Raw genomic sequence first — 26,338 nt, forward strand, 5'->3', positions numbered from 1 at the left:
TCTTCTGGTTTGGAGCTGGGGTGGTGGGGTAGATTTCTAACTATGCATAAGAATGAATGGGCAAAGAGAGATAACTGCTGAGAATGAATGGGCAAAGAGAGATAACTGCTGAGAATGTTACCATTGTATACATGGAAGGCTGTGCAATATTTGTCCTTTGGGATTAATTAACCTTTCACACTATTTTTTTTTTTAATTATTTATTTTATTTTTTCTGCCTTAATGCTGTTAATTTTAACAGGTAATCAGATAATAACCCCATTCTGTCATTTCTGAAAAAAAAAATCTTATTGTAAATTTAGAAGAAAAGGATGAGAGAGCAGAACAATTAATTCCCTGGGATTAATTATCTTGCCTGCTGCAGAAAATTTAGAGGCTTATCTCTATCTGTCATATCGAGATTAATAAACACCTTTGTCTGCACTGATGTTTGTTTTGAAGCAAATTAAACTCTCATTCCATGAGCTGCACCCTAATATTTTTACCCATCAGTTTAAAGGATGGTATTTGATAAAGAATATATTTCATTAAATAAAAAAAAAATATATGAATTACAACAAATTAAAATTTTTTTTTTTATTAGATATCAGTTTTTTGATTCTTTTTCTTTTTTAATGGATGTTTTGGTGTTGTTGTTGTTTTTGGTGCTATGTTTATATTAAAGGAAACTTAAGAATAGTACCTGAAAATGTTCCTTCTGTATACGTAAGCCCTGATTAAATTCAATAAATGGATGAGAGCAGGATAATTAATCCCCTGAGATGAATAAATAGAATCTCATATGATTTGTAGTATAATATGATTTTTATCAAACTTGTGTGTTTTATCCCCTCACTAAGGCTCAAGAAAAAAACACTTTAATTGTTGGATGAAAATCATATCCAACTACAAATCATGATATCCTATATATTGCAGTTCTTTACATCTTATGGTGGGCATTTATTTTTCATCATTGTTAATATAAAGAGGATGGAATTCAAAGTTTTTTTCACTTCTCTATATTAATTGTCATAGCGGGGCCCTTCCTGACTGGTCAGTTTTCTAGTTGTAAAAAATGGATAAACTGGAAATGAAACTCTGGACTTGCATTTCTAATGCTAAAAAACTTGCATGAAATATTTTTTCTAAATTTTATATTTCTAAATTTAACAGGTACAGACACATTTGTCTTCAAGTTACAAACACAAATAAAGAAAATTAAATTACCATGGAGTTTGCCCCCTTCCTTTTTTAGAAGATGTTATGAAATCAAAGTGAAAAAGGAAATTAACAGTGAAATATGAGTACTTCTGTAAATTTCCCATGACTATCAACACTCCACACAAGTAAAGAGCAATCTATAAACTGAACCACAGATAATTAAACTAGCAACACTCCACAATAGTTGCCAGCAATTCATTCACTGGACCACAGATAATTAAACTAGCAACACTAGTAGACAGTCATCTATCCACTGGACCATAGATATTTAAATTAGCAACACTAGTAGACAGTCATCTATCACTAGACCACAGATAATTAAACGAGCAACTCTTCACACTAGTTGCCAGTGATCTATCCACTGGACCCCAGATAATTGAACTAGCAACACTCCAAACTAGTAGACAGTGATCTATCCACTGGACCCCAGATAATTGAACTAGCAACACTCCACACTAGTAGACAGTGATCTATCCACTGGACCCCAGATAATTGAACTAGCAACACTCCACACTAGTAGACAGTGATCTATCCACTGGACCCCAGATAATTGAACTAGCAACACTCCACACTAGTAGACAGTGATCTATCCACTGGACCCCAGATAATTGAACTAGCAACAGTCCACACTAGTAGACAGTGATCTATCCACTGGACCACAGATATTAAACTAGCAACAGTCCACACTAGTAGACAGTGATCTATCCACTGGACCACAGATATTAAACTAGCAACAGTCCACACTAGTAGACAGTGATCTATCCACTGGACCACAGATATTAAACTAGCAACAGTCCACACTAGTAGACAGTGATCATTAGACCACAGAAGATGAAACAAACCATCGTCCACACTAATAGCCAATGATGTATCCTCTGGACCACAGATAATTAAACTAGCAACATTCCACGCGAGTAGACAGTCCACAGGACCACAAAAAATAAAGCTAGCAATACTCCACTCTAGTTGACAGTAAATTATCCACTGGACCACAGATAATTAAACTAGTAACACTTAATTATACCTTCCACATGACCTATCCACTGGACCAAAGAAAATTAAACTAGCAACACTCCACACTAGTAGACAGTGAGCTATCAACATGACCACAGATAATTAAACTCTGAGGATGAAACAACCAACACTCCACACTAGTAGAAAGTGATCTTTCCACTAGGCCACATCTTTCACACTCTGAATCACAGAGGATGAAACTAACAACCTTCCACACTAGTTGATGTAGTTTAACCTTAACAGAGCATTGAAATAGCAACACTCCCACTAGTAAAAAGGACCAGAGTATTGAACAAATATCATTCCACTTGACCACAGATTGAAATAACTCCTGTCTACATACAGATTTTCTAATTTTCCTTTAAAACATGTAGATTATGCTTTATCTAGTTGACCACACATTAATGATTGAAAAAACACCTTCCACACAATAGAGATTACTGTAAACGTAATGTATTTGGTGGAAATTAGTTTTTGAACAAGTTGGCGTGGATTTGAATTGGCTTATTCCTGAATGTGACTATTCTTATACATAAATGTATAGCATTTGGAGATGTACTTGATTTAGCGGAAGGCTGCATCCCGCCAAAAGCGCTTAATAGAATACACCGCCAAAGGTAGTACGTTTACAGTACTTTCTTCACTGTGCAAAAAAAATTTTGAATCATCCAAAGATTGAACCACTTTCAAAATGTAGTTGGTGCCCTTGATTACAGAACTAAAAGAACTTTTGGTAATCAACCCACTACCACATACAGAAAACACTGTAAAGTGTTGGTCTATTATGTTTGGTGGTAATATGCCCCATAAATTACCATATTTAAAAGTGCTTCATACTTGTATGTAAAATCACGCTACATTCGTTTTATTTTGTTTTATTCTTTATCAACACTAAATGTGAGATATTATGCTTCATTTGAATTCAATAAAAGCATACATTGTTCTTAAAGTTTTTAATGGAACACTTATGCTGAACATATCTGACAATGGGGGCAATTTAGGAAAAGAAATTCAGATCAATTTACCAGTAAGTTGAAAAGATTTCATAAATTGCATTAGTTCCATATTTTTTGAAACTAATCATATTAAACTATAAGATGCTTGGTTAACAACACTCTGCATGCTCCTCATAAGCAGTGACATTTCCAAAGTATCTTGCCATAAACCTCTAGAAAAGGTTGAACAGTGCATTGTGACAGCTGTATATAGCGGTATCTACTGCATGACAAAGGCAAAAGTAAATCACATTATTACTGAGGATGTTTTATTAACAACATTTATAAATATATATGCAAGTATGTACATGATAATGGTAAAAGTACCATGCAAATTCAAATTTAAAAATCCCCCCACTTTTTATATACAATACCAGTATCTTCATAAACATCACGTTTTACAAGAGTCACTAATACTTCTAGTATTCTCTATACATATTTTGAAATTCCTTTTGAACATTAAAAGAAAGTTAATTTTCCACTGAGATGGAAAACACAAATAAAAATATATATAACCAGGATGTCATTTCAAGTGGGACTAATTGAGATCAGTATTCATGGTAGAAGCCATGAGCAGGCATTTGCCCCTGAGCGAGGTCCATACGTATCTGCCATCTCAGCGATTTCCTCTGCTTGTCTGTTGGTACAATGTATTTGTTTGGGACAAATACTCTTTGTGATTTCTGTAAGCAAACCAAAATGTTAAAATATTTCTAAGAATTTCCTTTTAAAAAAATCACATATGCACATTCTTTAGACAACACAGAAATATTGGTAACACAAATTTAAAAAAGATTTTCACAGTAAACTACTATTCACAGTATAACTATTGGCTATTACAGATTTTATTGTTCTAAGAGGGAGCACATGCCCAGAATCTGGCAGTTGTCCTGGTACATATATAAATCTTACAAATATTATAACATGACCTAGGTACATGTAATAGGAAAAAGACCCAAAGGCAGTTATTAATTGTATTGTTTGTGTATTAATGTAGTATTAACCCTAATCATTACAAATAAATCAGATATCTGTAAATGATTAATAAATGTAAATGTTAAAATCATCACTACTGACCTTTTCTACAACCTGGTCCTGTGCCAGCATTTGTTCTCGGATGTTCCAGCGCAGCTGGTTGTGTTTCTTTTCTCCTGGGGCTCGCTGATGAGTCCACGACTGACGGAACTGTTGGTACCGGGCCACAGGGTCTGACTTGCGTACGTTTCTGGTGTGTGGATGCTCAGAGGGTCTCAAAATAACTGCATTTTCAAGCATAGGAAAATGATTAAATTACAAAAAATGTTTAAAAACAATTACATGTACATACAATGTATGAAAAAGCAAAATGAGAAAAGGATAATTTCGCAAATTATATCATTGATGCTCTGAATTCATGAGGAAAACATTTTTGATGTACCGTACCAGATGCAGGCCTTGGGTCATCAGGAGAAAGTCGGTATGGTGGCTGTATAGAAAATATAGTAATATTTGTTAAGACTTTCAAATAGTGTGACATACACATTACTTCATTTTAATGAGCAACACATAACAATAAACTAATACATGTATTGGCTTTGCTACATGATTTTATGAGAGATAGCCAAATGATAATAGTACTGACACTTATAATGTAAATGTACTTTGAAAATAAAACTGAAGCAAAGCAGAATGCACAACTGAAAGGCTTGATATTTAGTAAATCTTAATTGTTGTTACAATCACTTTGACACTCAACATTTAAAATAAAAAAACCCCACAATAAACCCACATAAAATTTGTATGTTTTAACATACCTCAGCAGCAGGTGCTGTGCTCGGTCTGTCGGTGTTGATCCCCAGCAACCGCAGTCTCTCATTGATGTCTAGAACACTTCCTGAAATAGTATGTCACGAAATGATTAAAAAAAATTAGTTCATGCATAAACTGCCTAAAAACATAAAACAAGCAATATCTCTTGACAAAAATCATGTGTGTAGTTGAGAAGATAGGATAAATTTGGTTGGATTGGGTGCATGTACTTGAGTTCATTCGATTTACTGTAATTTTTGTTTGGATTTCTTATTTAGCATGAATGAAAAATGATAACTGGTACTGCTTTATTTAATAAGGTAACTGCTTTAATTAAGGATAGCATGAGACATAACATGCAACCTTATAATAAACAGCTTCATTTATTTAACACTGTATGTCTACAATGTATACATAGTCCTTTCGTGTCAATTACCATTCAAAGTATTACAATTGAAGTGTTTCTATACCAATTTAGTGGTTTAGAGTAAAGACAAAGGTTGAAACAAAATTAGGATTCATGCATAGAATCCATGGATAAGAATTAGACTGCAAAAAAATGTTGATGCACCCAACAGCAGCATTAGAGCATTATAGCTTACCGGATTCACTTTCTGTGAAGGATTCATCTATGACTCTGGACCCATCAGTTTTTTTCCTGTGAATGAAAAGGAATATGCATAGAAATAAAACCACAAGCATAAGGATTCAATAATTAAATTGACAAACATCATCAACAGAACCAATTGACACTGCCTGTAATACTGACTCAGTGTGTAAAATGTTCCTTGTACCTGAGCACTTTTCTTTTGACCATCCTGCTGCCACATTCTGAGCCTGAGAAATCGTCCTTGGTACTATCAAGGTGACTGTCGTACAGTGCAAAGTCCCCTCGCACCTGGCTGGGTTGAGGAGGGAGGGGCTTTTTAAAGATAGGTTCTCCATGGTCATACCTAAGTGGTCTGTTTTCTTTTTCCTGTGTAAATGTAAAAATGAATGAAATGAACAGAATGATGACTAGATAGGTAATTTTCCTGTCTGTTAGACATGTTAAAAAAAAGAGAAGCAAAAGTACATTTTCAACATTTTTTCGATAGTGTATAAAAAAAAAAAAAGAAGCGATAATGTATAATCCTAACATTACTTTTCCTCAACTTTCTTAATCTGAATTGAGAAAAAAGTGTATGCGTTACTTAATTATCATCAACAAACAAGTAAACACAAACTTTCCATATTCTTCCTTCTTATGAATTCTGCAACACATACATTATCAAGCAAAAGAAATCTAAAATGGTAATTTCAATAACAAAATACAAAGTTCACTCGTTTTGTTAAGGGTAAAGATTAACAAGTTTATCTTTTAAAAAAGATAGATTAGCTAGCGCTATAGCCAACTAGCCATTCTTATATACACAAAGGAAGGCTTATGATTAACTGGGTTATTTTGCTGAAATTTTCCCACGTGATTGTCTTTTCTTTGTTCAGATTTTTCCGTATGATAAACTCAAGCAAAATTGATCAATGAGAAATAATCTTATTTTGTGCTTCAATGTAAAATTTTCCCGCTTAAATGTCCATTCAATCAGGCTTTTCCATCAAAAAAGGAAAATTGAAGAAATATATCGGTGTGCTTTTTGTCTTCCCAACATACTCTGAAAAATTATTCTGGTTTCGTATTGTTTTTTTTTTGTGTTTTTTTTTATGTGCTTTACGGAATTATCTAGGACTGTATAACTATACGGAAAGCTATGTTTCAACAGTTGATCTCTACAATCTTGGCTGGCCATTATATGACCCAAGCTTTTCTTGTACTTTTATGTGTACGTTAGACAATAGACAATATAAATAAATTAAGAAGCTTAAGAAATTGAGTCATATCTATTTTTATACTAAAATGAAATTGTCATTGTACAGTCTATTTAAAGTAGTTTTCCCAGAATGCCCGACCATGAAGTCGAGCAGGTGTATTCAAGAAATATAGACGAACGTAGTTGCTAGCACTCAAGAGCGCTAGCAACAAGTAGACCAAAGATTTGATATCAAATTATATCTCTGAAAAACACAACCCACATATAGCATAGATCAACCAATGACTAGACATCATTAAGATGGTGACCATCACAAATGGCCCTGCTTTTGACATAAAGATGAAAAGAATTTAGACGACTTTGCTTGACCTTAACCTCTGACTTAGAAATTTAGTTTTAGATCTTAACACATCCTATATCATACAGGCATTATATTTGTGTACCTGTAGTATAAAGTAGATAAACCAAGAAGGAAAAACATAGGTTTAGGAAGTATTTTACACAGAGGTATTTTATGACCTTAACCTTTTGACATAAAAAGTTGATTCAAGGCCATTGTACAACCAATAACTACATGCAGACGTATTGTAAAGTCTGGACAGGATTAGGTAAAACAGAGAGGAATTCATGTAAAAAAAAACTGGATTTCAAATCTATATCAGATATGACATAAGTCATTGACCTCAAAATGTTGTTCAAAGTCATACACACTCTTGTGTTAATTGAGACAAGATAAGATTAAGGGGAAATACCTTTAATACATAGTCTAGATGAGCACTTTACATATAGTTCTGATATGACCTTGACCTTTGACATAGAAGCATGTTTCAAGGTCACTGCCACAGCCTTTACCCAAGAGCCCTCTGTGATTGAAGCAGCTAAGGCCAAGGGGAGAGAATATATCATCTGGACAAGGATTTTACATGTAAGTCTGCTATGACCTTATCCTTTGATCAAGAAAGTTGTTTCAAGATCATTGTATTTCAATGAACCGTATTGAACTTCACTGAACCTTAAGGCACTCAATTGGGTGAAGTATGAGCCAGATTGGATTAAAGGGATAGAAAATATGCTCCAAACAAGTGAGGTAAGATGAACTTATGTAAGGACCATAGGGATACTGCAGGGCTGGACCCTAACATGTTGATTTATCTAGGCTAACAATGTGTCTTCACTACATTAGACTGATGAACTTCCAATACTGTACTTACCCTTGAGATATAACCTGGAGGAGAGTCCTCCTCTAAGCGCCTGTGAGGTGGACCTGAAAATATACATTGTAAGTTACACGCTGTATGTAATGGTATAACAATTTAATACCAAGACCACGGTGTTGATCCCTAAATCCTTATTTAAAAAATCTGTTTTTAAAATTTGGTGGACTTAAAAATGACTTAAACAAGAAATTCAGAATCTGGCTCATAAATTATTCTGGTCTTTAATCAAGTAAAAGACTGAAAAACTGATAACACTGGTACCTAGGAAAGAGTCTGAAGCATCTGTCTGGATGTGAGATGACAGACTGGTATCTCTTGATAATTTGCTTCTCTCATGTTGTATAAGCACTCTCAAATCTATTTAAAAAAGGCAAAGTGAATACAGTATTTATGTACATCATAATTTATTTAATTCACTAAAAAATTGCTATACCATTATTTGTCCCGAACATAGCGACGTTAGAACAGACTACACTAGAGCAACATAATCCGATGAAGTCTTTTGTATTCTCTTACCTTTTTTAAACTCTTGGAGTCTCTCACTAGGGATGCTTCTGTACCCTAACTTTGATAATTCATCTCTTATCTCGTCATCTGTGAACTCCAAATCATCATCCATTTTTGTCAATGCTGGATAAAAAAGTATGCTTATTATTTTAAACTGAATGTTAATAAATTCATATTACACATGACCAGGCAACAGTAGTGCATTGTATTGATAGAAAAGTATTGATAGAAGGTTAATTGGCTTTTGAAAAGTTAATAATATGTATTACGAAAGGAAAAGTAAGAAAAGTAATTGACTGGATCAGGACTCAAACCTAGCTGCAGGGCTGTAGCTCCCGGTCTGAAAAATGCGGATGGATGACCTGGGAGCTACAGTGCCTCCCATAGAAAAAATCTGCAATTTACAGGGCACGAAAATCTGCGCTAGTTTTGGACGGATTAACCTTATTTACACATGAACTCTGTGAAAAAATTAGTTCCATTAAAATATTCATGCAATTTTCTACTGATGTCGTCTCTTAACTTGCCTCAGATATTTCCCAAAACATGGTTCCCGACCTGGGGAAATGAAGTATGTTAAATTCATATCAAGATCGAGAGTCGCCATTTTTACATGTAAACAAGCTGCACCGCTTCACTTCACGGGACTGGTGATCAGATGGTGTTTAAAAGAATATCAGAGGCAAGTAAAGTGACGACATCTGTAGTAAAATGTCCAAAGAATTTTTTGGAATCAAATATTTGTACAAAATGTTCTCGGAAATAAGATTAATCAGTCCAAAACTAGCACAATTTTTTGTGCACCGCAAATTGCAGTTTGTTACTATGGGAGATTTTTTTCAGACTGGGAGCTACAGACCTGTAGATAGAATGTTCTATCGTTAAAATGACAGATGTCCTACGAACCCGGTTTAACCTGACCTGAGCGTAGTCTGGTCACGGTAAGATTATTCTTTCTAACAGACCAGCAGCTAGACTTAAACCCCAAGCCCCTGTATTTTTGTCACAAGCTCAACCCGCTTCAAATATTGATAATTACATTCTCCAAAACAATAGTAACAATTTACATTTTGTCTGAGCATTTTCTTAAAGTTCAGAACATTACTAATGTTGTATAAACCAAAATAATGCTAAAACCTCTCGCAGGAAAAATACTTTGCATGTGAATTTTTAACAATTTATGATAAAAATTGGGTTTTTTTTAAGACGTCTTTTTCTTTCATAAAGAAAAATAACAGAGTCATAAATGCTGATAGCATCATGAAATCAGACATGGACATGTCCAAACATGTATTTTTATTAAAAATCTATCTTTTAAAAAATATCACTTTTAAATTGAGTACATAACGTCAATGTACTGATGCATAAATACAGTGAATATTCAATCTTTACTTACATGCCTAAAGTCCTTAAGTTTGCAGAAGTATATAGGGAAAACTTGTTGAGCTATTTCAAATTATGTCCTCCATGATCATGATGTCACGATGTCAACAAATTCAAATGGTGTAAGCGACCAAATCATTCAAAACAATAGCCAGTCTAAATTTTCATTTATCAGATTTGATGAGAATTTTTTCCATCATGTGCAAGAAATGTGCATAAATATTTTACCAAAATAACCGTTTACCCTGTTTATTTGTTTAATACTTTAAGTTGTTTTGAAGTCTTGGTAAAATGGGTAGGCAAACCCGGGCCGGGGCAAAATAAAAACCGGGGCAGATCGATATTTTTCAATTTTCTTTGTTAATACTCAACCAATCTCATTGAAATTTTCAGGACATGTCAACAATCAGTATAAATGTATTCGCTGTAAATATTTATGCAAAACAATGTATATTAAGAAATTTGTCGACGATTGTTGATTTTCAAGTTGGTAAAATGGGTAGGCAAACCCGGGTCGACATTTTACGGTTTTGTGGACTTATTTAAGAAAAAAATGAACATTTCACGTTTAATTCCGGTAAAACATATAAAATACTAATAAGATATGGTCATTTATTGAACGAAAAATAATTATTGTTCAATTAATAACAGTTTTTAAGAAAAACCGGGTCACTAAAACCGGATCCGATCACCCGGGACAAACTTAAAAATTCCGAAATTATGAGGATGTTATTGTGACATTGCCCAGCTCTAACCACAAAGAGATATCCTCATTAGTGCCTAATTTATTAAATTGAAAAGGTAAGTAATGTTTTGGTGTTACACATTAATTTTAAGTTTTAATAAATATTTAAAGAAAATATAATAAGCACTATATTTTTTTTTATTAAATTTTGTTTTTTGTAAATTTTATTTAGCACTATTTATTTAAAAGAGCTGTGATAATATGAACGAATAAGCATGCTGGTTTTTGTTTTGTTTTTTTGTTTGTAAACGACCTAGCTTCTTCTCAGCTTCCTAGCTTTTTAAAACTATCCTATTGAGATGTCAGCTTCCTCTCTATTAGCTAGTTATCATAATGAGATGAAACAGTAGTTAATTGATCAAACAGCTTACACTAGGGCTTATGTGTGATTAAAACAATAATATTAAAGCTAGGCACAGTATCTGCAATGTGATCTTTATTCTCAAATTATGTGTTTTATTGTTTATAAAAAGTAACATTAATAAAACATAAATAAAATCCATGTTGGATAACATAGACACGCAATTATTACGGAATTATCAAGTTTGTCCCGGGTGATCGGATCCGGTTTTAGTGACCCGGTTTTTCTTAAAAACTGTTATTAATCGAAGAATAATTATTTTCCGTTCAATAAATGCCTATTTCTTATTAGTATTTCATTTGTTTTACCGGAATTAAATGTGAAATGTTCAGTTATTTCTTAAATAAGACTACAAAACCGTAAAATGTCGACCCGGGTTTGCCTACCCATTTTACCAACTTGAAAATCAACAATCGTCGATAAATTTCTTAATATACAATGTTGTGCAGAAATATTTACAGCGAATACAGTTATATCGATTGTGAACATATTCTGAAAATTTCAATGAGATTGGTTGGGTATTAACAAAGAAAATTGAAAAATATCGATCTGCCCCGGCTTTTATTTTGCCCCGGCCCGGGTTTGCCTACCCATTTTACCAAGACTCGTTGTTTTGATGTAAGCGGCACAAAGGACTTCCGGTCCCATAGCAGGTTGTGTTTTCTTATTATTATGAAAAGTAGTTGTATAAGAGCGACGTTTGTAGTAAGCACATGGAATTTTAACTGATAAATCAAGTGAAAAGGGTATAGATTTAAAAATATTAGTTTTCTTATATGTACTGTTCAATTTCAACAATGATATTTAAAAGTTCTGAGTGACCTTGTCTTTCGTCGGGTCTTTTTTTCACTGGCACTTGTTTCATACAGTACAATAACACCTCCCTTTGTTTAATACAAGGGCCTGTGTCAATTCTGCATTTTTACAGTTTCAAGAGTACTGAAATGGGCAGGCATAACAAAGCTGCAGAACTGTAGCTCTATGGGAAAATCGGGATGACCGTAGAGCTACAGTTGCATCCAAATAAAAAATTGTATGGATATTACGCACGAAAGATTCTGCAGGGTCTTACTACTGATTCACCACTTAACTTGCCTTAAATGTTTTTCTAACCTCGGAAATGAATAATGTAAAATCTACGTGGGGATCGGGAGTCACCATATGTACCTCAATACCTGTAAACAACCACACTATTTCACTTTATGGGGTGGATAGTAATTGTACACAAAAACTGGCACTCAAATTTTGGTAGACCATTAGAAATGCCTTAGTGAAGCATTGTAAACATTAAAAACGGAAAAATTATTTTTGACCCAAATCATGACATTTCATCCTTTAATAAGATGATCAGAGGCATCTTTAATAAGTAATGAGTTCTAAAGTAAATTGTCTCGGAAATTTTATAGGTATGTTAATTTTTAAAGAATATATATACCTAAAATAAGTTAAGATGTCCTTAGCCCTTTTCGTGCACAATTAATATACAGTTTTGTGTTTGAATGAAACTGTAGCTCTGGTCTTCTAACCCGAGTTTAAACTACAGTTCTTAGATATACCTTCCACCAAATTATCTGCATAACAAATTATTCCAGAATGAGGACTATACCTGTACATTTCTCTTAGGAGAATATTTCTTACAGAATATAAAATTGATAAATTTCTTTGTTTTAGATGACTGCATCAAAAGTATTGAGTTTTGCGAAGAATAATAAAGTAGCTGTTTTGTTTCCAATTGCAACCTTTTCCTACATTGTAAACGATTTGTATAGATCGTCAATTTTTAAAGCCAAAGTTGCAGAGAGAGACAAAAGATTAGAGGAGGCCCAGACCAAACAAGAATCATGAAGTTGTTTGAGAGTGAACCAGTAAAAAATAGATTTACACACTTGGTAAGGATACATTTTTCTTGGACTAATTATATTGCCCTTTAGAGTATAAGTTGAACTTTGATATTTCAACTACACTTTTATAAAATGTTAGTCTTGGATAAGTTGGCTTAGTAATATGAAATCGAGTACAGAAGTGTATATTTTTAACTTTTCAACATGAGCAAAATTTGGTTTCCTTTGATTTTTCTGTACATCTTTGTATTGCCCTTTTTTTTGCTTTGTTGGAATTGATTCTCTTAAGTCCCTCATGTCTTTTTGTCTCAAATCTCCTATTCAGTGGTATCCCTTTACTGGTAATTAATTGCACTACACAGATACAATTGTATTTCCTTCTTTCTCTTCTTTTTCTGTTGTACTAGCCACACAGGCCTACAGTCCTTTGGTATTTCCCCACTGATAATTTCTTTTGCAAAAGCTTAAAACATCAGAACCTTTACAAATGGCCATGACCACCTAGCCCTCTATTGAAAGAGAAATAATTCTCTCCTTCATCACGTGTTAAGAGTTACTTTATATACTAGGAAAAATATGCTTGCTTAATGCTATCAATTAATGTGTACTGATGACTAAAAATGGACCCCTCTCATCAGTAAATTTTGCCCCAGTAATTTTTTCAGAAATGACAAGTAGAATAAGGGATATGCAGACACAATTATACAGTCTTATGTCTAGCTTTAAGTTTGTATCCTGTGTACTGACTATTATCATGCAGGTGAAAAGTGAAAGTGAAAAAAAAGTGAAATACCAGTAGGTGAAAAGCCAATGTTTCATTTTTTCCATTTATAATATGATAATTATTTTTGTTTCTCTATTGCAGACTCCTCTTCAAAGAACGAGAACTTTGACGGCCTTTTATGTAACAATTCTCCCATTCTGTTTCTTTGCAAAATACGCGGAGAGGAAATATTTTCAAGATCCTTTGGACAAGCATTTGAATAAGAGTAAACTCTTTGGGGGGCGTAAATTGTATCCAGATACATGGACTGGAGCAATGTGGTGAAATGTTGTGTTAATACCAATTTGATTAAAAATAAAGATATGTAAACTTACCAAACCAGCAATGATTTTATTTTTATTTCAAATCAATATTGATCATGTGGGTGATCTGATAGCTGTTAAATGTAAACTGTATATCTCTGAAAAATATGATTTTTAATAGGTACATGTATATGTATTTCTTTCTTTTCACCAAATGATCTTGTATATCATGAATATACATACAATTTAGCGCAGTCATACCACTTAGGTTGGCAAGCTTCCCATTCAGTTGAAAAGATGTTACAATATCAGCAGTTAGAAGATATAAGTTACATGCATAATGTTTTTTGACCTACCAGTCCAGTGATTTTGTCATTGCGTCGCTTCTGGAACTGCTGCACAGGATTTGGCGAAACTTTGTAGCTTTATAGGACACAATGTGTTGATGTGCATACATTTAAAAGTGTTCCCCCCGATGAATAAAATATTTAAAAAACTATGATTCAAACAGATAAGAAATTTTCAACATTTCTTATAACATAATATCTATAAAACCTCAAAGTAAGGAATTAGTGTATTTCAGCATGTGCTTCATATTACATATATTGACAACTTTTTATGATTAATATTAGGCTTCAGAGAGAGTCTCGCATGAAGAACACTTACCGTAAAATTTGCCAAACAAACATTGAGGATAAAACCAGAACTGTTGGAATGCTGCTTTATGAATTTTTTTTGCGATGAGTTGTACTCACTTTACAGTTAAATCTACTTTTTGATATTGTTTTAAATATTTGGCAATCCTGAAAACTGTTATTTTTTTAATGCTGCAAGTGAATTGTCATTTCCATTGACAACCAACAACAATCCAAATGCTCTGGAGGAAACACTAAGAGTGTTCATGATATCCAGTAACGACTCTGATCGCTAAATTGTGCTTAACCACTAAAGAGTTTGATGGAAAAAAAGCCAATATCCCAAGAAAACTGAATGTGTTTATTTCATATTGCCAATGGGTGAACACTTAGAACTTATAGCTCAGAGTATTACGAGGAAATTCTGATTCCATTATTTTAATACTAGGAATTTTGGTCCTTTTGAGTTAAGAATTTGGCCTTTTATTAAATATTATAGTAATGAACAGTATGTCAGACTACTACAGAAAATTTCAAGAAACTTAATAAATGCATACCCTGTCAATCATTAGGTGTTGGGTAGCATTTTTATTTAGCAATGTGGGAGCATGGGGTCATAATGTGAGCTAGTTCGTTTTTTTTTTTTAAATTCAATAAAAGATTAACAAATTACTGGGAATTAGTGTATGAATGTTTTGCACTTTTACATATAACTATCAATAGGGCCCAACTGTCCATCCATCCATCTTGCATAACTTGTCCGAAGCATTTCTTCTCACCCTTCGGCCCCAATTGGCTCATACTTTACCTACAAAGGGGAAAGGAGATCGAATTGAAGTTCTATACCAACTGGAAAATTTTATAGGATTAAGTCAAAGCAAACTCCTGTAAAATACTTTTCATCATTAAACCAATGAAAGTGTGACATTTCAGTCCAAGGGAAAACAAAACTTGATACCATGTTGGGTTTTTGCTTTGACAAAGATATACTATGGGCCACCTTGATTTAGTTTAACTGGGTGTACACCAGTGTGCACAGGTGTAAACATTTTGTATTGTATATTAATTAAGTGCATTTAAATGGTTCAGTGTAAATGGTCAGGAAGATAAGAATAAATAAGGCCGAATATGTAAAATAATTTTTTTAAGTTTTCAGTCATAACATTTGTCCCCCGTACTGGTTTAAGTGCTACACCCAACGACAGTGTTCAGAAAATGTACATTCCGTGTAAGCCTAAATGCTACGTCGTACAATACTGCACTCAACTTACAACAAAAGCGTGCATGCACAACGAGCCCATTATTTTCCCTCAGACAAAAATATCTAGGTTAATTTCTACAGCTGGATTCTAATTTTTCTAAAATCTCTGCAAAAACTCTTCAGTGTGCTAAACATTTTTCTTTCTGGGAAATTTCAATATATCACTAACAATTTTAGGCCATTGTTAAAATCATTGCAATCATTATACCCCCCCCCCCCACACACACATGGACAAAGTTGGGGGGGGGGGGGTATATAGGGATCACCTTGTCCATCTGTCTGTGCAATCATATCCGCTCCATATCTGTCTTATGCAAACATTGAAAGGTCTTACTTTTAGACAAAGATTGCTTATGATCTTGGGGTGTGTGGGTTGTGATTTTGACCAAAAGTGTTTTGGTTATTAATAAGTGAAAGGTCACCGGAAGGAAAAGTGCAAAATTTGTGTCCAGTCTCTATCTTTCTTATTGAGAAACATTGAAAGTTCTTACTTCACACAAAGATTACCTATGACCAGAGGATATTTCATGATTTTGACCCAAGGTCATTAGGGCAAGTTCAAGGTCACTTGAAAGAAAAGTGCAAAATTTGTGTCCAGTCTATGTCTTTCTCATTGAGAATCATTGAAAGTTCTTACTTTTCACACAGATTACCTACGACCTGAGGGTGTGTCATGGTTTTGACCCAAGGTCATTTGAGCTTCAAGGTCATTGGAAGAAAAAGTTATAATTTGTGTCCGGTCTATACATTTCTTTTGGAGAAACATTGGACATTCCTACTTCAAATATAAGTTGCGTATGACCTGAGGGTGTGTCATGATTTTGAGTTTTTGACCCATGTTCAGTTGTGGAAGTTAAATGTCTTTATTTTAAAAAATGCATAATTCCTGTCTAGGCTATATTGCTAAGAAGCTAAAATTTGATACAAAGATTGCTTGTGATCTCTAGATATGTCCTGATCTTAGAGCTTTGGTCAATTTTGCAAGTTAAAGATTACTATGAGAAAAATGATGCATTCATTACTTTCCAATAGAGAAATATACTTAAGTTTTTATATTTTCTTAGTGGAGGGTATTATTTGTGAGCTTGCTCACAGTACCTCTAGTATATGGTCTTCTCTCATCTGGCATGAAAGAGAACATCTCATAGTTTGTCAAAGAAGTAACCAATGCATTGAAAGTAGAGTCTGAGATTGATCTCTTATAATTTAAACATGATGTTCACTGGTAATGCACTGCTAAACATTTTTAGGGAAGGTTTTGTAAAACATGACATTACATGAGTAATATCCATTGTATATTGAAATAAATGTGATAATGAAAATAATCTTAGGTCTAGTTTTATGAATGTATCATTTCTTTATTATACAATAACAAAACAAATTATCAAGCTATATAAATTATATAATAAAGTATGATATAAAATAATCATAGGCACTGAAGCAAATGTAAATTAAGATCACAAATAAAGTAAATTCCAACTAGTCTGATGTCCTTGAATATTTTACTTTATGTTATAAGTATCAATCAAAAGATGTACCGGTAAATGTTAATATCTCAAGCTTATAATAGATTTAGCCACTAGCTGGCAGGTGGATTTTCACTAATGTATCTCGATCTGTATTTAAGATTTGTAGTGGTAAGATGTGTACATAATTCTGATGTAGAAGCATGTCTATTAAAATGAAAAAAATAATAGAAATCATACTTCAATAAATTATAAAATGACCCATGTCCCAAAAATGGTAAGAAATTTAAAGTGTACTTTACAAAAATTTATATGTACATGCACTAGCAAAAAGAGCAATTAAATGACATCCTTTTAACTAATGGATTGTATACGAAATATGAGTATGGTAGCTCCTATTGCATATTAATACTGTGGTATTTCTGGATAATGAATGTCTTAAAAAGCACGTACATGTATAAAAAAATACTAAACAAATAAAAAATATCACAATCTGCAAAAAAAATTTTTAAAAATCAATGAGCATCAAAATGCAAAAAGCTAACTGAAACAAATGTAGATTGTTTCCAAAAAAAAGAGTAACAAAAATGTTAGCCCTATATATATGGAATACCATTCACCTAAAATACAACAAATTTCTGTTTCGTATATGAGCGTCTAATTTCAAATCGTGTAAATCAGTTACTTTGGATTTTGCCCTAAATAGTCTATCCTTCAATTCTCTCCTCTTAGCAAGTTCTACTTCATATAAGTTATCATAGTCTTTGAGATCGGAAGAGTACTTTGAGGTATAATCTTTGGTTAGGAGGTTGTCAACAGTGTAGTCTGAATATCTTTCATGTCTGCGAAGATTTTCTTTGCCATACATATCAAACGACACTTTTTTCTTGGGAGAGTCTGGATCTCTTCGCCCTCTTGAAAGGCATGGGTGTAAACCATCAAAGAAGTCCATGTCATCTATAAAAGCACAGAAAATTTGAAAAATCCTTACACAGTAAAATAAGTTTACAACATCAACATAATTAACAACATGTTATAGATATTTTCTTATGGTTATACAAATAAATTTAAGGAATTAAAAATTTTTAATACTTTAAAAAGTTACAGTATTTATTACATTAATTAAGGTGGCTCACTACACCTTGAAAAGGTTTACATAATCTGCAGAAAATGACATAAAAGGTAGCAATTGATCTATAAGAAATATACATGTTAAATAGGCTAAAAATATGCAATTTTGGATTTAAAAATTTTTTTTTAAAGTAAACATGAACAAAAGCCATGAGCGGATTCAAACTTGTGCAACATCTTAAAAAGTATAAGTCTTAATGGAGTAAGCCACTTTAATTAAGATCTTTACAGTAATTTTATTTTACTTGCCTTGGAAGATAACAATTTTTAATTCAAGATGCACATTTATGCAATCAATATCTCAAATACTGGATAAATCTACGTGTAGTAGATGATTTCAAACATGTAAGACCTAAAACTTCATCAGGTTCATTTATATATATTTTATTGTCAGGACATATTTTGAGTTTGACATCATGAATTCTGAGTTGGGATTCCCCCCTCTTTTCCCAACGAAAACCCTTTATCTCATACATACATATATATTTGACCTGAACATATACATGATTTATACAAACCAAAGATATGAAATGAAATGATGTTATATGTACATATGAAGATTAATGATATAAAGCAGAGAGTATACATGGACTAATATACATGTGCTACATGATAAAACTAATAACTAGCACAAAAGTAATGAAAGAAATAATCAACTGATCTGAAAAATGTTATTCAAAATTTGTTTTTATTGCCTTGCAAGTTATATGATTATCTCAATTATAAAAGGTACATTATTCACTAGCTTGTACTGCCACAATTTATCATGTTGAAAGATTTGGCTTCGGTAAAATTTGTTTTATTCAAGACACAGTTACAAAGTTAAAACATTCTTCATTAAGAGTTTTTGATAGGCTACACCTTAAAAAAAAATTGCTCTGTTAGTCCTCGACTGACCAACAAAAAAAGAGCCTGTCTCAATATATTTTTTTTTACTAACAACTGGGTCATATTTTCGGTTACAAAATTTACTCAAACCTTCAAAGAAAATAAATGTCTTACTAACAGTCCTAAAGTTTAAACACTGTAGCTGAGTGAGTCAAGAGAGGGCAAACAAACAATTTTTATTGAAAGTGTCCGTCTTGATTAAAACTTTTGGGACACATACGGTGTATCATGGTTTGAATTCATTTTTCAGACCAAAAGAATGCAAAGAAATTAATACACATACATGTAAGAAAAATAACGTACAAAACAAAGAGAATATAAAATGTAGAAACATGACAGGATGAGAAAATGGTGTACATGAAGAAATAAGACAATGACATGATATATGACACGGTAATATGAATGAAAGCACATCAACACAGTAACATGAAAATTCCAGTGAGCAATATTTTTAATTAATTGGACAAAAATTATATCTTTCAAAGTTATTTGGTAATTCTGAAATATATAGATATTATCATTATAATAATTGAAATTATATTCATTTACTGGTTATTGATTTGTTCACTGCAATATTTTTTTTTAATATAGACACATAGCAATGATATGAAAATCAAAAGAATTAAGAAATGCAAACAGCAAAAAAGTGTTAAATATGAAAGCAGAAAGGAATATTCATAGTAAATATTAGGTATTTTAAAATCTCTGCACACTACTGCAAGTATGATATATGATAGCACCATTGTTACAATAAAATATGACACAAACAAGAATTTTGCAAAAGAATAATTTCTAAAAAGCATGAAAGCACACACAGAGATGAAACTTCAATCATGCACACATGCAAATTTCCTTTTATTTCTCCATTAAGCCCAATATATTTCTGATTGTTAATTATACAGCATGATTGAAATTGCATGAAAAAACAGGTGAAATAACAACAGAAACTAATGCAACAGCCACACACAGAAACAATGTAGAGACATAAAGGCTTGATAACAGATCACTCCTAGCCTCGTTCATTATTATTGCAGTTTATCGGTGTCAGGGGTGTTCGAGAAGCCTCATATTTTGATGGAATGCAAAGCAGGGGAAAGTTCATGGGTTTGACCACCATTCGGGGAGGTGGTGCGATGGGGGACAAAAATGTGTTACCTCCATCTCCCGAAGAAGACACTTCACGAGATAGGTCAGACTTTCTTCTGTATTCTTTACTCAATAATTCAATTCTACAATAATAAAGATATAACAGGTTTTTATTTCCATATTTTTAAAGTTGAATATATTAATGGATTAAGGATTATAAGGTAAAGTGTGTTCTTCTCACCTTTTCAACTTATCTTCCACCATTTTCTCTCTGATTGCAAGTTCTCTTTCATGACCTATTAAAAAGTAGAGATTTTTTTCACACTGTACAAAACTCGCAACAGAAATTACCAAAATGAACACAATGTATCTGACATACTTTAACATATATCGGGTTTCGTTCAAAAATTTATTAGCGAAATACTTTTTAATTCCTTTTCTTTCAGTTCAAGTTTCTTCTCCCTCTTTTTGAGCTCGTCCTCCCAGGAATGTAGCGAGTCTGCTCCAGCACTTCCAGCAGAGTTCCGTCTCTCTAATCTGTCCATTTTACGGTTCCTTCGCAGCACTATTGGATCTACTAAAATGGCCTCAATACTAGGTCTTTTTTTAACCTAGAATGCAAAAAAGAAAATGCTTTCTTTGATTGAAATCAAACTTTTTCGATGTGTATAATTTAGGTTAATAAAGGTTGCATTGCATTGAGAAAGACTGCATTTTTCAAAATTTATGTAGCAATAAAATGTATTTATATCTTAAACAATTAAAATGCATTAAATCAACTATCAATATGTGTATTTCCAATCAAAACAATGCATAGTATGGTTTGGCTTTTGTTCACAAATCGAGAACAAATCAATACCTCTACACAGAGAAGCTTGGAGATGATAGTGTTGAGATCCTCCGAGTATCTACTTGGTATCCTTTTGTAGTCCCCTATGCAGATCTTCTTGTTCAGGTCTTGTTGGTTACTGGCTGTGAAGGGGGGATGAAGGGCACAAATCTCATACAACATGCAACCCATGGACCAAATGTCTGACTTCTCATTATAGGACATGTTGTTGACCAATTCCTGAAAAAATTAGAAGACCTAGTTTATCTCAGAGTCTGTACAAATCACATTTAATATATCTCTGTTGCATTTTTCAATCTGGAAAACTTTTTCAGCTGAATGGGGGCTTACAAGCAGTCACCGAAATTTCTAATCCTAATTATAGGAATATACCTAAGTGATCACTTGAGGTACCCACTCTGCTTAAAAATTCCTTGGAATTTGTTGATTATTTTTTTCCCCGCTAACTAACCCTCTGTTGTTCATGAATGGTTTTCAGGTCACATTTTGAAATTAAATTGATAGAAATCTGTCTATTTGATAGAGCTTACAGGAGACATGTAGTAAGGTGTTCCAACAAATGTTTTGGCAAAACTTGTTTCATGATGGAGAACCCGGGCCAGTCCAAAGTCACCAAGTTTGACATTGTTGTCGGAGTCCAGGAAGATATTGGCTGGTTTGAGGTCTCTATGAAGTACGGCTTTCCCGTTCTTTCTGCGATGGCATTCTTTTAGAGCTGAAGTCATCTGTATCAACATTTTCCACACAAAATCTTCTTCCAAATAAGTACTACAAAGTGCAATATTTCAGAATATTAATATACTCATCATTCATAGTTTATCTTAACTAATGTAACTGAATAATATTAAGTTTAATATTTTTTCCTTACATGTTCCCAATCTAAGTTTTAAAATACTATTCATTTTGGTTTAATTTTTTTTTTTTTTAATTTTATAATGATTTTCTTTTAAACATAAATTCATTGTATAAACTTAGTTTTTAAGTATAGTAACCAGTATAATCTCTTCATATATACCGTATTCAGAAATACAAGTATATTCATTTTTAAGTGAAAATTGATTAATTATTCTATTTTCCTAACAATTATTGTTCTCTCCCTTCTTCTTTTTTTAACTTTCTTTACTGCACAATAAAAAACTGCTTTAAAAAAGGAGTTTATCTCTTTACTTTAAAATCACTGAAAGCCTTGCTTGACCCATCGTTCTATCTGTGTGAGGCCATTAATGACCTTGACCTACCCCTCTCTTCTATTCTTGGAGATGAGCACTGAGAGGTCCCCGCCGTCACAGTACTCCATGATGATGTATATCGTGGTGTTGCTGCGGTCGATGATTCTGTCGTAGTAGCGCACGATGTGCTGGTGCTTCAGCTCGCGCAGGAGGTTGACCTCTGACACCAACATCTGTTTCTCCGACTCTGTCATGGTGCCATACTCCATCTCCTTCCACACAAGTATCTATATAATCAAGGAAAGTGCATATAAATTAAAATTTAATACATGTACCATGATTCATGAGCTTCTTAATATGCAAAAACAAGTAGGCAATGACCTATTCTTATATATATTTGATATGTATTTGGACTATAATTACATATACGGTACATGTACAATTAATGTCTTCCTGTTTTTTTTTGTTTTTTTTTTCAATTTTAGTATTATCTTTATATGTGAACATTCAACCATACCTGAGATAAAAATCTCAGCTATTGATCATTTCATAGAATTTTTACATAAGTATATGTGATGTCATGTTTGCTTAAGGAAGCATGCCAGAGACAAGAATGAGAAAAAAATGCAAAGAGATATCGGTATTAATATTGTATTTCCATAAATGATCCAATTAAATCATTAGAATATATCAGTTCATGGTTGTTCTGACATTCTGACAGGCATCAGAAAACAAACACTTCAACAAAGACGCTATGTTTAACATCGCTCAAAATAATTAATATTGACACGTACTTTCAATTAATCAAGATAAAATGGGTAGTAAAAGAAATTTGGTTATGCAATTTGTATTTACACAACTGAATTTATAGTTTACAAGTATTCATTTATGTACTTTAACTAGTCTTGATAAGATTATATATGTATTGCCAAAGAAATCATGCCTATCATTTAGAAGATAAAATTTTTATAGAAATACAAGTGATTTACTGTAGATGAAGCACTTTTCTCAGTCAGCACAAGAAAGTCAGATTAGATTTCAATTCATATGATAATATCCAGCTTGATCTATATATATACATACATTTACTATGCCTTTTTGTGTTGAACATTTGATATATTTGCTGCAATGGATGTTCAAATTATTTTCCAAAAGGCAAACTCTATTATACATTTTTTACCTTTCTCTTAATCTGTGCATGTTTAATTCGATCTTGTAAATGATATCAAAATTTCTAATTATTGATGAAATTTTACCTTTCCATCTTTTTTTCTCCTAATTTTCTTGCATGTTCCATATGATCCTGATCCAATGGTACCAATGACATCAAAATCATCTAATGTACTCGGCATTCTAGGTCTAAAACAGCCAAAAAAGGGAAATGTTAGTTTTACAAAGACTAAAGCAAAATGTCTCAGTAAACTGGCATAAGCATGCACTATGAATTTAATGATATAATGTTAGTTGAGGCTGATATGAATCAAATCATTCAAGCTGAAAATTGAAAATTATCAGATGAAATAATGGATGCCAAGATAACCTTTCTATTACCTCTTTCCACATGCACAAGAACATGTATGCATGGCTTTTTGACTCTTGATAATTCAGCATGCAGTCTAGCTATATTAAAGCTAGCTATACTCTACTGACCAAATTTCACTAATGAAATTTTACACTGGCCATCAAAATAAAAGTAAGAAAAGAATAAAACCATCAATGGATTGGGTCCTTTCTTTTACAAACCTGTCAACAACATTAGGGTGAGAAAAGATCAAAATGATTGTTTAGATGACAATCAGCATGTGCCCTGGAGTCAGTGTAAAGAGCCCTGGGGCCCTGCCTATCAGGATTACCTGTCCTTGGCAAAATGTAACTGAATTGTCACCCTTTCATAACACCTGTTATGCAAGTATTGTCAACAAAGACAAAGAGACTGGGAAGATAGCACCCATTGGAGAACTGTATATATAAAGCTATCGGTTTAAGGAGCTTTGTTAAGCCATTCAGGATTAATGGAGCGTGGTGCGGGAGTTGATTGGTTAAAGGGAATCAAGGCCACAAAATCGTAACAAAAAACAACTGTCCGATGTTCATAGTAATTTCAAGTTTAAGACTGTTATATTCTTTTCAAGTACAACCTTATGACATTTTAAAGTTAAAATTTCAATACCTATAATTTCAATAGAAAATTTCAAACCCTCTTATATACATGTACATGGATATAGTTTACAAGTTAACCAGGGCATTTTTTTTTCAACATGTGTCAGTGTCCCTCATAGTTATAACACTACAGAAGTTGAAAAGTTAAAAGAATTAATAAGTTATAAATTGGGACTGATACTGAATTAAAAAAAAAACTACCAACAAAGTAAATCTTCATATAAGGAAGACACAGAAAATGACATTGCTCTACTATAGTTTTTTCTTTGTTTCTCTATACTAAACTTTGATATGCATGTAATGTGATATGCCCTCTAGACAGCACATTAATTTCAAATTGTTTCAAACATACTACCGGTATTAAGTGTCATAATATTAAACATTAATTTTTCATAATAACTGTTTTAAAAATATATATTTAACATGTTTAATACAAAAATTTTGTGCAATTATTTCTACTTTCTTATTTTCTTAAATTATCTTAATTAATAGGGGTTCTTTTATTAAATGATTGATTAACACACACTCTCTCTTTCTCTCTCTCCTCCCTCTCCCTCTCTCTCTCTCTCTCTCTGTTTTAAGACAACAACAATATTAACTGCTAATATGCATGTACATGTATTAATTAACAAATGAGTTATGGAGGAGAAAATGCCAATTATTTCAACAAAGTCTTAATAAAGCCCAAAATGCCATAAATCTTTAACGCAACAATCTATTATATTATACTTAATCTCTTCAAAATAAAGATATATATCAATTAAAGATCTTGAATGTTTGAAATACTACAAGAAAAATCTTGTTTGTTTTTAAAACATAGAAGGAAAAAAAGTAGAAAAATTTACACAACTATAGGGCTTTTGTGAATGCAGCATGGATTTATCATCTGCAAATTTCTAATTTTAAAAAATGACATTACTGTAAGGAAACTGACTTTCATTATGTTCCCTGTGTTTTAAACAAAACAGAACTATACAAAGGCCTACATATCAATTTGTATTTTCTTCAGATATACAATGATATATTTATAAGTGCATATAGATTAGTGTGCATGCACCATGCATTATCACTGTAATGATATCAAATGGTATCAATTACAATTTTAAAAAAAAGTATAATTCAAGCCTGCTCTCTACATCTACTGTCATACTGTATGCATAATTCTGTTTCTAAATTATCCAAATTGCCTCTTACTTTCTAGCTGAATTTGAAAGACTCTCAGAATGGGTAGAGACATACGGAACCAAAGGGCATGGATCCAGCTTCTCCCCCATGTCAGTAGGCCCTGCATTGTTCTGAGTACTGTGAGCATTGTCTTTTTCTGCCTGTGGAGGCTGAATAAGTTGCTTAGGAGGTATAGAAGTCCCAGCTTCATGAACTATTTGAGATCCACTCCCCATAATTCACAATGATTAAACCAATTAATAAATATTTATCTCCACTCTGATCAAATAAACATCACAAATTCTCAGTACTGCATGCTGCCTATGAATTGTTCTGACTTGCAGTATACCAAAAGTGTAAACATTGCAACAAGTTCTGACATGAAAGTCGCTCAATTTTTATAGAGGAGATATTCTAAGTTTTATAATTAATTTGGAAATTTTATATGAAAGAAACGATTTGCATGCATTATAGTCATTAAAAACAAGTGTTGTTACCCAAATGCAACCTTTGTCTTTTGTTTTCATGAGTTACCCAAAGTGTACTTCAAAATTACCGCATTATGAGAACTTCTTTGTTATTGGTTAATGATCGTTGTAAAACGAAATGTTATTGGCTTTCCAAGTTCAAGGGTCGACTGCTC

At 32.8% G+C, this 26,338-nt stretch overlaps 2 protein-coding genes and 1 long non-coding RNA gene across 6 annotated transcripts; 1 reads left to right on the forward strand and 2 right to left on the reverse strand.

Annotated features, from left to right (window-relative positions):
- Positions 1-3,461: 3,461 nt before the first annotated feature.
- LOC105319614 (centriolar and ciliogenesis-associated protein HYSL1) lies at positions 3,462-10,052 on the reverse strand. Of its 2 annotated transcripts, none has more exons than XM_066087825.1 (10): positions 9,926-10,052; positions 8,539-8,652; positions 8,284-8,379; positions 8,017-8,069; positions 5,792-5,973; positions 5,600-5,655; positions 5,003-5,082; positions 4,632-4,674; positions 4,287-4,468; positions 3,462-3,892 (listed from the first exon to the last, which is right to left on the reverse strand). In XM_066087825.1, exons 2-10 carry the CDS (start codon positions 8,639-8,641, stop codon positions 3,758-3,760), a joined length of 930 nt encoding a protein of 309 aa, XP_065943897.1. In that variant the 5' UTR covers positions 8,642-8,652; positions 9,926-10,052; the 3' UTR covers positions 3,462-3,757. The 2 variants fall into 2 exon arrangements, with proteins under 2 accessions (XP_065943897.1, XP_065943898.1); XM_066087826.1 differs by having other exon boundaries at positions 9,930-9,995.
- Positions 10,053-11,572: 1,520 nt separating this feature from the next.
- LOC105319615 (uncharacterized) lies at positions 11,573-13,964 on the forward strand. The gene is made up of 3 exons (XR_898666.4): positions 11,573-11,671; positions 12,690-12,907; positions 13,725-13,964. It is a non-coding gene; the product is annotated as an uncharacterized lncRNA (long non-coding RNA).
- Positions 13,965-17,139: 3,175 nt separating this feature from the next.
- LOC105319616 (serine/threonine-protein kinase Nek2) lies at positions 17,140-26,338 on the reverse strand. Of its 3 annotated transcripts, none has more exons than XM_011417210.4 (9): positions 25,726-26,082; positions 23,628-23,730; positions 22,441-22,658; positions 21,733-21,970; positions 21,212-21,421; positions 20,777-20,963; positions 20,594-20,648; positions 20,422-20,495; positions 17,140-18,204 (listed from the first exon to the last, which is right to left on the reverse strand). In XM_011417210.4, exons 1-9 carry the CDS (start codon positions 25,929-25,931, stop codon positions 17,864-17,866), a joined length of 1,632 nt encoding a protein of 543 aa, XP_011415512.4. In that variant the 5' UTR covers positions 25,932-26,082; the 3' UTR covers positions 17,140-17,863. The 3 variants fall into 3 exon arrangements, with proteins under 3 accessions (XP_011415512.4, XP_011415513.4, XP_011415514.4); XM_011417211.4 differs by lacking the exon at positions 25,726-26,082 and adding an exon at positions 23,923-23,969; XM_011417212.4 differs by lacking the exon at positions 25,726-26,082 and adding an exon at positions 26,193-26,338 and having other exon boundaries at positions 17,141-18,204.

This window comes from Magallana gigas, chromosome 6, assembly GCF_963853765.1.
Source record: "Magallana gigas chromosome 6, xbMagGiga1.1, whole genome shotgun sequence".
NCBI classification, from domain to species: domain Eukaryota; kingdom Metazoa; phylum Mollusca; class Bivalvia; order Ostreida; family Ostreidae; genus Magallana; species Magallana gigas.

Coding starts and splice junctions, on each gene's coding strand:
- LOC105319614 (XM_066087825.1), bottom strand. CDS start 8,641: ATGGATGATGATTTGGAGTTCACAGATGACGAGATAAGAGATGAATTA. Junction 8,380..8,538: donor ACTCCAAGAGTTTAAAAAAG/GTAAGAGAATAC, acceptor TTTTTTAAATAG/ATTTGAGAGTGCTTATACAA. Junction 4,469..4,631: donor TGACCCAAGGCCTGCATCTG/GTACGGTACATC, acceptor TTGAAAATGCAG/TTATTTTGAGACCCTCTGAG.
- LOC105319616 (XM_011417210.4), bottom strand. CDS start 25,931: ATGGGGAGTGGATCTCAAATAGTTCATGAAGCTGGGACTTCTATACCT. Junction 23,731..25,725: donor CTTTCAAATTCAGCTAGAAA/GTAAGAGGCAAT, acceptor TGGCTGTTTTAG/ACCTAGAATGCCGAGTACAT. Junction 20,649..20,776: donor GAAAGAAAAGGAATTAAAAA/GTATTTCGCTAA, acceptor ACTTTTTAATAG/GTCATGAAAGAGAACTTGCA.